The 15,739-nt window shown below is 38.3% G+C and overlaps 1 protein-coding gene across 6 annotated transcripts in view; it reads left to right on the top strand.

The window, feature by feature from the left end:
- tns2a (tensin 2a) overlaps positions 1 to 15,739 on the top strand; it is a 52,692-nt gene that overhangs the window by 23,548 nt on the left and 13,405 nt on the right. For all 6 annotated transcript variants that reach the window (XM_079849661.1, XM_079849663.1, XM_079849660.1 and 3 more), the window contains exons 4-15: positions 8,586 to 8,624; positions 9,440 to 9,478; positions 9,994 to 10,043; positions 11,263 to 11,446; positions 11,542 to 11,592; positions 11,709 to 11,831; positions 12,228 to 12,292; positions 13,286 to 13,369; positions 13,470 to 13,582; positions 13,811 to 13,871; positions 15,159 to 15,234; positions 15,364 to 15,493. In XM_079849661.1, the coding sequence (XP_079705787.1) occupies positions 8,586 to 8,624; positions 9,440 to 9,478; positions 9,994 to 10,043; positions 11,263 to 11,446; positions 11,542 to 11,592; positions 11,709 to 11,831; positions 12,228 to 12,292; positions 13,286 to 13,369; positions 13,470 to 13,582; positions 13,811 to 13,871; positions 15,159 to 15,234; positions 15,364 to 15,493 (1,015 nt within the window). The remainder of the gene's footprint in view (positions 1 to 8,585; positions 8,625 to 9,439; positions 9,479 to 9,993; positions 10,044 to 11,262; positions 11,447 to 11,541; positions 11,593 to 11,708; positions 11,832 to 12,227; positions 12,293 to 13,285; positions 13,370 to 13,469; positions 13,583 to 13,810; positions 13,872 to 15,158; positions 15,235 to 15,363; positions 15,494 to 15,739) is intronic.

Raw genomic sequence — 15,739 nt, 5'->3', positions numbered from 1 at the left:
TTTTGCATCATTTAGAGGTTGGCGCTCTGACTCAGAGGTCTGGATTACATCCGACTCCTAATGTTGGGTAACGAGGAGAGATATATGCCAAAAACCTACACTAACAGAACTAACAGGGTATAAAACCATGATAGTATCAACTGCTGATGCAGTCTAGGACGTGGTGTCATGCCATTTAAGGTGTAGACATCTCAAAACATGGGGCTTTTTCTGTCCTCCAATTGCGAGACTCATGCGTTTGACTTATAACAGTAATTTTAAAGAACTGGAACGTGATTCCAATAGCAAAACGAAGGCTGGTCTGAAGCTACAGCTGATGTTTTGGCAGATGCTATATGAAAAGATCAAGCTGATGATTCATTAAGCAAACATCAAGCTGACATTGTGTACAGTGTGAGTTAAACACAATTTTTTTTAAGCCTGTGCCATTTCAGTCCGTTTTATTTTTTGTCTCAAATTGCATTGATGCTTCAGGCCTTCATTAAAGTGTTTATGCTTTTCTAAAAGTTCCTAATTTTGTTTTTGTACATTCTACATGTCCACGTCTTTGTTTTTATAGCATCCATGATTGTATAAACAATCATAACAACTAGCCATGCTAGCAGAGGTGGGATTTTTCCATTGCTCGTATCTGCTGATTGTATTCTGTTAATTGTTTAGTTTTGTTTATATTTGGAAGGAATGTATTTACTTGGGTTTATTCATATCTTACCTTTTTGATAGGCTGCTTCACTCTGGAGATTTGTGATTCCTGTTTAGTTTGGAAATAAGACAATAGAAGGGGTGAGCTAATATTGAAACTCCTGTTAGAGAGACTAAAGGAGAGAGAAGAAGATGTTCATTAGGAGATGATTACAGCTCAGACTGGTTTATGTATGCATTATGTCTGCTGGAGTTTGGAGAGTAGGCCGATCTCCATGTAGGGAATCAATCCAAATAAAAAGATGTAATCATATTGTGTGTGAAAGCAGACCTCTGTGTATTCCCAGACTATCTCGTGGGATCTGCTTGAAGCTGACTGTGTGTTAACACGCTCACAGCTGCTCGAGGCTTGAGAACATGTTAACGCACACACCATCACAGTGAAATAAGGAGAGATGCATTAGACTGTGCTGTCAGGGGATATGCACACATATATCCTAATAGCTCATTTTCTGGTTTGGTTCAAATATACTTGTATATTATGACCTTTTTAGCAATTTAAGTTATTTAGGTTTATTTAAGTATTATTATTATTGTGATAATTACAATACAATAATTAATAATAATAATAATTATTATTATATTTTAATAATAATAAAAGTAATATATAAATGATGTTATTGTTACAAATTAATAATAATAATAATGTTTTTTACCATGTTTATTTTCAATAATAATAATAATAATGTTATTGTTATAAATGAATACTAATAATAATTTATTTATTTTCTACACGTTTATTTGAAATTTTCAATAATGGCAATATTATTGTTGTATGACCCTGTTATTGTTATAAATTCTATATGTATTATCTAAATAATATTAAAAATAATAATCATATTTCCCAGATATTTTATTTTCAATAATAATTACTACTACTATTATTATTATTATTATTATTATTATTATTATATAGATTACCATTATTGTTATAAAACGAATTATTATTTTTATTATTATTTATTTTCCAGATATATATTATTTTAAATAACAACAGCAATATTTATTATTGTTGTTATAAATTATTATTATTTATTATTATTTTTTTAATATTATTTTTGTCAAGACATTGATTCTCATTAGATTCTCATTACTGTAAACTGTTTTTTTTTACATTAATATACAATTTTAATCAGTTAACATAAACTGAAGTTTGTACAATATTCAGAATCATATTCATAATGAAGCATATGATTTAAACTACTATATCATTCTTATTTTCACATTACAGTTTATTTCACATTTGTTTGCATTACAGTAATGGGAATGGTTCTTGATTTTCATGAAAAGGACACAATGAAACCTTGATGGTCCTAAAACAGGCTTTTCTTTAAGCAAAATATAATTGATCGATTTTTCTTGAAAATGACCATGACACGTTCTTGAAATGTTTCCTGAGATGTACACTCACTACTGAAGGCTGTTTCTGTTAGTCATCAGTGAAGAACGTGTGCAACGTTAGTATCCGTTTCTCCTGAAATCTCTGCATTCAGCTCGGACTAATCACAATAATTACACTGTTTACACCCGAGCCCACCGTCCACCCTCACTCTCCTCCCACGCATCCCTCCATCTCTCCCCCCTCCTTTCTCCATTTCCTCTGCTCTCATATTCATCTCCACCCTTCTTGTATACCTGCACTGCTTACAGCATGACTCCTTGTTACCACCTCCTCTCTCTGTCCACGCTTTTATCTCTACATGCATCTCCAGACCCCAACACACACGTGTACACACTGCAACAAGGGACATTTCCTCTCTGCCTCCGAGGAACTCTTTAAAAAGCCTCACACCTCTACGAAGAGGAAACGAGTGTGGAGCGGATGGAGCAGCTGCTACTGGGATGACCGTATCAAATCAGTCCAGGAACTTCCTAGATGCTGAGCCTAAGCAAAGCACTCACAACCTCTGATAAAAATAAAATAAAATCCTGTTAATCTCATTGGGTAAAACTGCTACACACACACACCACTTGTCTTTTTTATTTTTTTTTGCTCACCAAGGCTACATTTTTTATATAAAAAATGCTGTAAAATTTAAGATAACTGTTTTCTATTGTAATATATTTTAAAATGTCATTTATTTCTGTGATCAAAGCTGAATTTTCAGCATCATTCCTCCAGTCTTCAGTGTCTCATGATCCTTCAGAAATCATTCTAATATGCTGATTTGATGCTCAAGAAACATTTCTGATTATTATCAATGTTGAAAACAGTTGTGCTGCTTCATATTTTTGTGGAAACCTTGATACTGTTGAACGGTAGTGTACATACAGTACATAAACAGAACGTGCTGATACTGTATAAAGTCAAAATTTCTATATTTGGTCTAAATAAATGTACAAATAAAACAGTCGTTTTAAATGATATAAGTTTATTTAGGAATTACAACATTATAATGTATATTATAAAAAATGGATATTTATTTTGAAATCTGTTAAAGATTACATTTAACAGTTACATTATTAGTGTTTTATCAGTCATAGTTGCAGAAAGGAAGAGTAGTTGAGGCAGGGTACAGTATGCAGCAGTCACTTTATTAAACAATAAACCAAAAGAAAAAACAGGTAGGAGCACGGGAGAATACTGGGACGCAGGAGAATATCAACCAACTAAAAATAAATGAGAAAGGACCAAGAATGACTCAAACTAAAAGCTATAAATACACAGAGTAACTAAAGGACTAAACACGGAACAGGTGAATGAAATTAATCAAACAATGAGTTCCTATGACAACAAATGACAAAATTCTAGAAACCATGGAAACGAAAAGGAAACACAGGAAAACTACAAAAGTGGCTGTGTCTGAAATCGCCCCCTATACCGTTAAATAGGGCAATATTTGAGGGGACAGCCATTTGTAGTGTTGTCCGAAACCATAGTGGATGGTCTCGAGTGCACTCATTCAATCCCACAATGCACAACAATAACAAGTGTACAACTGATGTACACACAATGGCTAGAGAATACCCATAATGCACTGTGAGAGTCTCACGCCGAATGAATTCCCGCGTCTCGCCAGAAGATGGCGACCCGCAGATAAATCTTCCATCCATCCGTTTTCCAAACTGCTGGTCCAATGTGGGTACAGCGTAATATCATATAAACTCCTTTTTAAGTGATTATTAAATTGTTTAATTAGGTTTATACATGATAGTTTCCATGACAGAGTTCAAGATAAATCTTTTCATCACTACTGGAGCTGCCAGTTTGATACGTTTCAGATGATTATTAAACAGCAAACACAAGCTTTGCGAAAGCGGCAGCCCTTCCCACACACTCAGTGTCTGAATTCACTCACTCGTTTTCATTCACTCCTTCAAGACAACTATAGAAAATAGTAAATGAGGGTACAGAGGACGATTTCAAACACAGCTCATGAAAACGAAATCAAAATCAATCTAAATGTTACATTAGTAAGATTAACTTTAAGTAAGAGTTAGATGATGGCAAAGATAATCTCAATAAAAAAATAGGATAAATGAGCAACACAATCAAATTTTACAATATCGACCAATACTGATAAATGAAAGAATCGCTAATATCATCCGATTCTTTAAACATGCTGTAGGCTGTGTAAAGTTGCCGTTTAACCGTAAACATTGAGTCTTATTCCGAGCATATTAAATCAGTTATGAGCTCAGCCATGTTTCGTTTGGAGCTTTGATTCGGTGGAGCCACCTTACAGTCAAAACACGTCCCTGTCGTATAAAAAAGCCTCCTTACTGCTGCTGTGGTATTACGCTTGGCACGTGGACTCGCCTGTGGACCGCCCCTCACCCTTAACGTCCCATTACACGTGGGAACATGTTCCTCTGGGCTCTCTGCAGAACACAGAGGCACAGAACAGGGGTCTGCTGTTACTGCACAGACATATGGAGGGAGGGGAAGAAAGAATAATGGATAAATAGAGGAATAGAGGGATGAAAGGCTGCTGCAGGAGTCGTGCGTAAGATTTGGTCTTGCAGATGGAATTCTGAGTTTGTTCTGGCTGCAGGCCGGCCGGTCTGAGGGAGGTGGAGTGGATTGGCATTTTGTTAAATGAGGGAAAAATGAAAAGCGGAAAGTGTGGATTGGATAAGGAGAAAGAAAGTCAGAGCGAGCGATGGAGGGAGAGAAAGAAGGTTACATACAGGAAGAAACAAAAGAGTGCTGGCGAGGAGAGGAGGAAAAAGATTAGCGAGAGGAAAGAGAGAAGTATTTTGGATTCAAAAGGAACGATCAGGCTTGTGCGGCAACAAAAATTTACCATGGTGACCACCAAAATAGCATAGTTGCTGCACTTATTAGTGGTTATATCTCATACTTGGGGATCTGAACAAACCCCTAATCCTTTGGCGTGTAGCTCGTCCAGCACTATTTGTGCTAAGGACATGAGTGATGCCTAAATTCTCATTTTGGAGAGATGTGATATTACTTCTCTCAGCAGATAGACTTGTTGTTGGACAATGAAACAGCTGAAAAAATCCCAAAGACACACATATATCTTTACTTGAGCTTTTTTGATGAGGTCTGTAAGTAATCATCAAGAAAATCCTAACCATCACTTACAGTAGTAACATGATTTAAAAAAAACATTTAGAACACCTTAGTAGTGACTGCATAGCAACGCCCTGGCAACCACCCATTGGCAGTTTTGTGTGCTGCACATTTTACGGAGAACAGCTTCCAGAGAGTACAATGCAGGCTACGCACAAAAGCTTCTCCTGAAATGGAGCAGTTCCAACTTTATCGGGACAATTTGTGGATCACAAAGTGTCTTATTATTTGTAGTTGCATTTTCTATTAACAGATTCAATTATAAGTTGTATGTTGTTGCTACGATGTAAACAAAGGTCAGAGCTGTTTGCCTCTGCTCGCCTGCTAGCCAACATTAGTGTTGATATAGTGTTTACTGTAGCTTTTGTAAGACTGTTCGCTGCCCCTTAGGGAAATTAACCACGGTTTTGTGATCGATTACTGTTTGTATTAACATCGTTTTCCGACAAGTATCACGATTAAATGGTGGATTACATCGTATCTAAAATGTATACGAAATTACAAAAAAAAAACATACCACTCTGAAACGTCCTGTGAAATCCATGCTTGCAGAGTCAATGTTGTTAACGTTCTTAAGTCTGAATCGAGCATGAATGAAATTGACGCCATCCTTAATATTTACACCTGAGCCAATGAAACTCACAGTTACGGTAAGGGACAGGACATTTCCCGAACACGCGCTACACTGGGCCAGCTAACCAATCACAGCACATTTCGTATTTCGGAAGGAGGGGCTTCATCGAAACGGGAAATAAACGACACATTTGAGACAGACTGGGGAGAGAGGAGCTGTAATAATATAAAATATGTGAAAAATAATGTGTTTATGTGCAATCAAGCATAAAAGCATATTTTAGTACACCCCAAAATCAAGACTTTGTAAAAGGACATAATAGGACCCCTTTAAAAAAATGCAAATTTAAAAGGTAGTGTATTTAGGTAAATTACATTTTTGTAAAGGAAGACCAAAATACAGTTACAGAGAAAGGGTGAACGAGTAGTGTATGAAAACATGAACAGGATGGATGAGGAAATGTTTATGGAATGACTGACACGCAGAGGAAAAAAAGGAATAGATGGATGGAAGCAGGGGGAAGTTACCACAGGAAGCGGGAAAATGTTCCCAGGGAATTAAAAGGAAAATGAAAAAGCTATAGGGGCTTTGAAGAAGAAACATCTGCTCATAGCGACAGATTTTAAGAGAGTGTGAGGGTCAGTAATTGCTGATGTCTTTAACACAATCGCAGTGATATCTTTTACACCTGGTAAAAATAGTTACACTGTGTTTCACCTAACACTTCTCTTCCCTCACAGCATTACAGGCAGGTTCTGCAGCTCTCTGTGTGTGGGGAGAGAAGCAGAGACATTTCTTGTCTTTGCAGACCGTGGGGAAGATGTCTTTTTCCACCGGAGTGAAATATTATCCTTGAATTCTGTCCGCATTGCGTTTTGAGACAAAATCGTTGACTTTCTTCAAATGTGACGGCAGCTTTTTAGCCAAGAAAAGAGGAAACTTGATATCATAATGGGATCCCACCTAGCAACACACAAAAACACTGATGAGAACAAACACTGGCTATTGGGATAATAGTGCACTGCACAGAATTACACTGGAGATCTCGGATCAAATAATGAGAAATGTTAAAAATCTCTGCTGATAAATCAGATTCATTCATCAAACTGGAAATAAAACAGTTTACAGTGTTACTAAATGTATCATGGTTTTCATAAAAATATTAAGCAGCACAACTGTTTTCATCATTGATATTAGAATGATTTCTGAAGGATCATGTGACACTGAAGACTGGAAGCTGGAAAATTCAGCTTTTTAAAGTTCTTCTAAATTATAATAATATGTCACACTGTATTTTTGATCAAATAAATGCAGTCTTATTGAGCAAAAGAGACTTATTTCAAAAACGTTTGAAAAATTGTACAGACCCTAAACCTTTGAACAGTAGTGTACTTATCACATGACCTCATCATGTTGCTTGTGTAGTTCAGTGATGTCTGGTTATCATCCTGAAATAAAAATAATTTTTAATCAAATTTTGTGTAAAATTAAATTTTGGCAGTCTGATCGAGTAATACTGTAATCTAAGAAGCAGAAAATCTGATCTATTCATCAAACTGGAAATAGAAGGTTAAGTTACAGTACTTTCGTTGCACTGTATAGGATAGTGTAACGTACACTGATTGTGTATTATTGTACGCCGCATATTTTGGCAAAAATAGTTGGTAATCCAGGTGTTCAATTCATAATGAAAAACGACAAGCTGTAAATATGAGTAGTGTAGTAGAGAGCATCACACTACTAATCACTCGCTCTGTACATCTAATAAAGAGAGTGTTTGATTGGATAAAATTAAGGACACGCCCACGAGTCCAGGATGAGTCATCAGGATTTTTGGTCCAATTTTGGTCCAAAATTTTGCTAACTTTTGGGCTATGGTAGCATATGTATGACTCCAGTCCAAACTGACATGCTAAAAGCCACAAAACTCCTATTTTGATTTCATCTGGTTTTAAGAAAACACAGACGCATCTCCAGCATGTATTTTCGGAGACACAAACACGCAAACGAACAAGTCCCTCCATCCTCCAGTGCCTCATAAGTTATGTTTCATTGTCTTGTTGAACAAAAACATACAATCTTTTAATAACTCACTATCTCACTCCCTATACTCAAACACACACACACACACAGTCGTAGGTCAAGGCCTAGTGTAGTGTCTGTGCACTTCAGAGTGACTTCTCCATGCCTCAGCCCTTTTCCTGTGGCCAAACAAACAGGGCAGGATTGGGCAGGGAATCGGATGTGCGGGGAGGGGGAGCGCTTCGTGTTACATAAGCGTGAATGTCAGCACACACACACACGTTTTCCCGCCTGCCACACTAATGATGCCTCCGCCCCCTTTACCCCACAAGGCAAAACATGTAGACATGTAAACATGGTGTGTGTCTATGTTTGGGTGTGTAAGAGACTTGTCATGTACATACTGTGCCACAATTTATGTTGTTGTGTCCTGTTATTTTGTACGAAATCATCCGAGAGGAATGTGCGCACTAATGTGTTTGGTTACTGCCCATCACCCACAATCCCTTGCATCTCACTTTTTCTCCAGTCTCAGTGTTATCAGCAGATAGTTTGCTTATCTGTTGCTTTGGGGAAGCATTTCCTTCTCCCCATCTCAACCGATCCCTCTTCACCACTCCCTTCCCCTCGTCTCAGGACAAACGGATGGAGAGGGGAAAGACGACGGGGTTATGAGTGAATGTATCCGTGTTGGACGGTGGAGGCGATGCAGAATTTGGGTTTGAGTCATGTCCCTTTTCTCTGTTTCAGATCAACACAGCCTGCATCCCAGCGCAGCCCTCCGAACTGGTAAGACTTTCTTTCTATGTTTCTTTGTTTCCTTCCTTTTATCTCATCATTTATCATCTTTGTTCTTTTTTCTTCCATTTATACCACTCGCTGGCTCACTCATTATTTACTTCCTTGTTCAGTTATTCCTTTTTCATTCACACTGTCATTTGGTCACTTGTCAAAAATGACTTTTCTGTTATCCTTTCCTGTTTTAAAAGCATGTAAAACTTCATTCAAATTTTGAAGAGTCAGTAAGAGTCTCTTATGCTCACCAAGGCTGAATTTGTTTGATCAAAAATACACTAAAACAGTAATATTGTGAATTATCATCACAATATGAAATATTGTGAATTTCTGAATAAAAGTATGAATTTCTTTAACAAGCATCTTACTGACCTCAACTTTGAATTATAGTGTATTAATGTGCTAATCATGAATTAGCTGAATTAAAGTGTTTTATGACTTTGTTGGTGTCTCAAAACCTTTTGAGCTGCCTAACTAGACCAGCATTTTCTAACATAGTGCCTATGATGGCCAAAACTACTGTTTAGAAATGCTGAGACCATATTTGTGTGATTGATGTCCTAAAACTCAGGGTAACTTTAACTTTCATTAGTGTGTAAATATTTAGGTTGCTACTAGTCTGTTTCATTTAGTTAAGTATGTTGATGTAATCAAGGGTGTCCTGTACTTTTTTGAGGGGTCACCAGTTGCACTCCTGGTTCAGATAATACATAAATGTTGCATTATGCTTCTGGAAGTAATGAATGAAAGATATGGGACATTTTTGTGGTGTTCCCCTGTTCATATATCTGTGTTCTCATCTGCTGCAGCGAAGGGGAACGTCCTCCTCTAGACACATTCAGCATCTGGTAAGAACTGTTTCATTATTTTTTCATTATCTCTCTCACAACTGACACATGGCTCTTCCTCTAGATCAGGTATTCACAAGCTTTTTGGTCAACCCCTTTGACCATTTAAGATCTAAATCAAGATGATAACCAAAAATGTCACCACAATATATTTTATTTTATAATTTTGTATTTTTGTATTTTTTTTGTTTGCTGTGACGTCAGAAGCCATTGAGTCAATATTTAATTGTCTGCATTAGACTCCACTGTCTCAAGAATAAGTTATGCTCTTCTTCATTTTCTTTTGCTGTTGGGCCTCAGACAGTGCTTCAGTTCTTAGTGGCATTTGCCATTTTACATATCGCACATATGGATCTCCTTAAAAGTAGAAAAGATATTTAGAAGAAATATGGTTTAAATAAACAGAAAATACAATCTTTTGTACCAAGAGTTGACACAGTCACTTAGACAAAACAGTTTATTGAATTTATTGTTACCAAACACAAGGATTTAATCTTATTTTGTCCTTTTTACAGGGCTCGACCAAGTCTCTGACCTACAGTAAACAGAGAAACACTCTCCCGAGGTATGTTTGGCTGTAAAGAATCAAAGCTTTTAAAGCATCAAATCTCAAACCATGAAGTTCATTGATCGCTGCAGGATCGGTGGAGAATGCTTAAGTTCTGAGACTTTATTTCCTCTGCTAATCTCTACTTATCTCAGATAAGTTACCTCATCTCAGCAGGGTTTTATTCCCTTCGGATTTGATGTGAAAAGTCAAAAATCTCTTTTGGCCGCAGTGTGGTGAGGAGCAGACAGCTTATGTGTGTCAGGGTGCGTGGTTAGACAGCTCAGCTGTGTCCAATCAAACACAACTCTCAGGACAAACTCCAGTTATCCAATAAAATAACATTTACTGGACTTCGCATCATTCTTGATGATGATTTCAGCAGTTTTGGATGGATGGATGGATGGATGGACAGATAGATGATGGATGGATGGATGGATGGATGGACAGATAGATGATGGATGGATGGATGGATGGATGGATGGATGGAGAGATGGATGGAGAGATAGATAGATGATGGATGGAGAGATGGATGGATGGATGGATGGATGGATGGATGGATGGATGGATGGATGGAGAGAAAGATAGATGATGGATGGATGGATGGAGATAGATATATGATTATTGGACGGACAGACAGACATATATATGATGGATAGATCGATAGACAGACAGACAGATAGATAGATGATGCACGGATGGACAGACAGACAGACAGACAGACAGATAGATAGATAGATAGATAGACAGACAGACAGACAGACAGACAGACAGATAGATAGATAGATAGATAGATAGATAGATAGATAGATAGATAGATAGATAGATAGATAGATAGATAGATAGATGGATAGATGGATGGATGATGGACAGACAAACGGACAGACAGATAGATGATGCACAGACAGACAGACAGACATATCATATCTCATCATATATCATATTTTATCTATCATATCATGCATCCTTTTTTCTTCAAATTTCCCAGCCATCCCTTCTGGTAATTTTTGTTTCTAGCTGTCCAAACTAGTCTAGATGGTTAATTGTTTGGTCTGAAAGCTGGTAGACAGGGTTTACACTTGGTAGACCATCTTGCTCAATCCGAGAGGTATTAGTGGGTCATCTTGGACCAGCAACAAGTTTTGTGGCTTTTAGTTCATGTCTATTAGCTTTTCAAGCCATTTCACGGGATCTTTAATTAAGCTGGCGTGATCAGGTTTTCTCTTCTCTCTCTCAGGAGCTTCAGTGTGGATCGGGTGATGGACAGAGTGATGGAGAGGCATTATGATTTCGACCTCACGTACATCACGGAGAGGATCATCTCTGTGTTTTTTCCTCCTCTGCTGGAAGAACAGCGGTACCGCCTCAACCTCAGGGAGGTGGCAGCCATGCTCAAGTCCAAACACCAGGACAAGTTTCTGGTACGCCACTCAGTGTGTATTTATTGTATGTCTGCATCTGAAGGAAGCTTGTGTTAAAGGCATTTTCATTGTTCCGGTCCATTTTTATCCAACAGTTATTCAATCTGTCTGAGCGAAGGCATGACATCACCCGTTTAAACCCGAAGGTAAGGCTCAGTTTTTATGTGTTTCTATCACTAGTTGCTTTGCGGTTGAACTTTTAAAGACCCAATTAGGCGATTACACCAGCCAAGATTAAAAAGCCTCTGTCTCTCTCCCTCAGGTTCATGACTTCGGCTGGCCAGATATGCATGCTCCTCCACTGGATAAGATCTGTGCCATGTGCAAAGCAATGGAGAACTGGCTGAACTCCGACCCCCATCATGTGGTCGTTCTGCACTGTAAGGTCAGAGGTCATAGTAGTCATTGGACAGTTCATGTCAGGGTCACAGGCACTGAGAGAATACTAAAGGGTGTTGACATGACCCTTAAGGACCACCCAGCAGAGAGTCGCCACAGATGATAACATGAAGCCAGACCTCAGAGGATGTCTGGTTTGACAAGTTTTTAGTTTGTGTGAGATGAGGAAGCAGTAATACATGTCAAATTTTGGAAATTCATGTTTCATTTTTAAAATTAATTAAAATTGTTTGGCTTTTCAATAGTGGTCTCATACTTTTATACCCGACTGTACAAGAGAGTTCAAAACCTGATTCTCTGTTTGCCTTCTTTATTTGGAACAGATTGTAAGTGTAAATCCTATATGTAGCAGTTGTATTAATTAGTATTGATTGTTTTTCAGGGCAACAAAGGAAAGACAGGTGTTATCATTGCTGCCTACATGCATTACAGCAAGATATCAGCAGGGTAAGTTCATCTGTTCTACATTTAGATCAGTGGTTCTTAACCAGGGGACTGGAGCCCTCTAGGGGGCCTGAGCAAACTTCCACTAAAATAATGCTATTTATTTATTTGTTATGTATTAAAATAATCTAACTGAATTAAAGGCAGGGTAGGGGATTTGTTCCAGAAAATGTTTTTGTTATGCTGGTTGAAAGTCTCTTCACAATCCTGATAGCAATCACTAAATAAATTGTCCAAATGTATTTATATGTACAGTATATTCAGTAGTCAACATTTGAAGTGAATCAAAGTTCATCAAAGTTGTCCTAAGACAAGAACGGGTATTGTTCAAAATTCATGTATAACTTTGATGAAAGGTTTTGATCCACTTCAAATGTTAACTACTGTATATATGTGACCCTGGATCACAAAACCAGTCACAAGTCGCACGGGTATATTTGTGGCAATAGCCAACAAAATTTTGTATGGGTCAAAATGATAGATTTTTCTTTTATACCAAAAATCATTAGGATATTAAGTAAAGATCATGTTCCATGAAGATATTTTGTAAATTTCCTAGTGTAAATATATATAAAACATTTGTTTTTGTGAGTGAATACAGCACAATCGCGAACATTAATGGACAACTGTAAAGGCGATTTTCTCAATGTTTCGATTTTTTTGCACCCTCAGATTCCAGATTTTCAAATAGTTGTATCTCGGCCAAATATTTCTATCCTAACAAACCATACATCAATGGAAAGCTTATTTATTCAAAAAAATTGACCCATGTGACTGGTTTTGTGGTCCAGGGTCACATATCGTCTGTGGAAGTAACACACTGATCCAACAAAACCAGACAAAGTGTGTCTGTTGGTGCAGAGTGAATTGGCCTTTAGTCCAGATCAAACAGCTTAAATTTTAAATCATACATTTTTGTTGTTGTTGTCTTTAAAACCAGCATGTGTCGTTGGTGTGCTTTTTCTCTAATGTCTTCAACTGCATTTATGTACACAGGGCAGATCAGGCCCTCAGCACATTGGCAATGAGGAAGTTTTGTGAAGATAAAGTGTCGTCCTCTCTCCAACCCTCTCAGAACAGGTACATCGTTCCTGATTCTTAATCTTTGTTGATTCTTTATTGACTATTGCTATTCACATACTTGTTTTTTCATTGTTAACGTTGATGTCTCTCTCTGCAGGTATATCTATTACTTTGGAGGGCTGCTCTCAGGGGCCATCAAAATGAACAGCAGTCCTCTCTTCCTCCATCAGATCCTCATTCCTACCATCCCCGGCTTCCAGGAAGATGGAGGTGAGTGAATGTTTTCCTGACATCATTCCCTGACATTCATATACTGTATAAGCCCTCGATGAGGTCATGTGTGTCTGTGAGGCTGTATTCATTTGTTAAGCGAAACCTCCTTCACATTCACACACACATTTCAAGTTTGTTTTAATCTTTCGCAGTGGAGGAGAGACACTCAGAGGGAGTCTGCCAAATCCTCCTTCATATCTCGCTTTTTCCTCACTCTCTTGACAGGTTTCTTTCCTTTCCTGAAGATCTATCAGTCCATGCAGCTCGTCTACACTTCTGGCATATAGTGAGTGCGGATCTATTGGAGACGTTCACATAATTTAAAGCATGATTAGAGGTGTTTGCTTGGACAAATATTACAATTACTGCTGCTTATTACTTAGGGGCTTGTTCAAATCATTAATCGTAAGTATTACAATTTGGCACGTAGAATGATGCCTCACATTTTGTAGTTTCTTTAAAAAAGGTTTGCTCCAACTTTTTTAAGCAATCACACTTAAGGTTTTCACCTGGTGGGGAAAAAATCCCATAGACATTCATTATAGGAGGGCCTGAACCACCCACAATGCCCTAGCAACAACCTCACACCATATCAACCACCCACAATGCCCTAGCAACAACCTAACACCCTATCAACCACCCACAATGCCCTATCAACACCTTATCAACTGCATGAAAACAATTTAAAACCACTCAGAACACCTTAGCAACTGTATAGCAACACCCTATTATACAAGCAACCATCTAACAACCACCCAGAATGCCCTAGCAACCTTCCAGATCACCATAACAACCACCCAGAAAGCCATAGCAACAGCCACCATCCAGTATACCCTAACAACACCTTAGCAACCTCCCAGAACACCCTAACAACCACCCAGAAAGCCCTATCAACACCTTAGTGACCATCCAGATTACCCTAACAACACCTTAGCAACCACCCAGAATGCCCTAGAAACCTCCCAGAAAACCATAGCAACCATCCACAATGCCCTAGCAACACCTTATCAACTGCATACAAACTATTTAAACAATTTACTCTAGCAACTACCCAGAATTCCCTAACAACATCCTCCCGAGCAACCACACAGAATGCCCTAGCAAATCCCTAGCAAACACACTCAACACACTAGCACTGCATGAAAACAAATTAAAATAACTTCAAACACCTTAGCAACTGCCTAGCAAGCCTAAAATCAAAATAAAAGCAGCCTAAAATCACATATAGTGTTAAGGGTGTTAATACTTTGTGGGTAGACTTTTTACTTTAGCCAGTAAGTAACCACATAGCAACCTCCCAGTACACCCTAGCAACCTTCTAGAATGCTATACTAAAACCTTGTCAATCATCCACTATGCTGTAGCAACACCCTAGCAACCACCCAGACTACCCTAGCAGCAACCTAACAACATCCCAAAATACCCTAGCAGCAACCTAGCAACCTTTTATGCATCTGCATAGCAACACCATGGCAACACCCTAAAATCATGAAGGATAGTTTTTAACCCTTCACATCTTCTTCAGGAAATGAAAATCTAGTTTAAAGAGTATATATGTGTTTGTGTTGTGTAGTGATCTGCAGGGCTCTGGGAGCAGACGGCTGATTGTTACTATTGAGCCTGCACTGCTGCTGAAAGGAGACATCATGGTATGTGCGTCTGTTTTTATCCGACCCTGATATATTACAACTGTCAAAACCGTAGATCCATCCATCACTTTAATCTCCCTCTCTTGCTCTCTGTCACTTTTGTGGTCTCTCTACCTGTCTGTCCTGTAGGTGAAGTGTTATCACAGACGGGTTCAGTCTGCTGAGAGGGATTCTGTGTTTCGACTGCAGTTTCACACATGCACCATTCATGGAGCTCAGCTCTGGTTCGGCAAAGGGGAACTGGATGAAGCTTGTTCAGGTACGTTCTTAGTGGGACAAGCCAAGAGTCAGATGCCAAACTCATATATTATCACAATAAAACCAGAGCCGTCTGTCCAACTCTGACCGCCTTGGGCTGAAATGGCCTTGGGATATCAGCTGAGCTTGGTTTTTTATGATGTGTTTTTTATTTCAGTGGTCTGTGTTCTTTTAGCTGTGCTGTAAATTATTGCCCTCATTCCCATTGGGTAACACCTGCGCACCACAGCTGTGTAATTGAGATGAG

The sequence above is a fragment of the Squalius cephalus genome, assembly GCF_949319135.1.
Source record: "Squalius cephalus genome assembly, chromosome: 18".
NCBI lineage: Eukaryota > Metazoa > Chordata > Actinopteri > Cypriniformes > Leuciscidae > Squalius > Squalius cephalus.
Note: the sequence above shows the minus strand (reverse complement) of the source record. Positions and strands in the feature narration are given on the sequence as shown.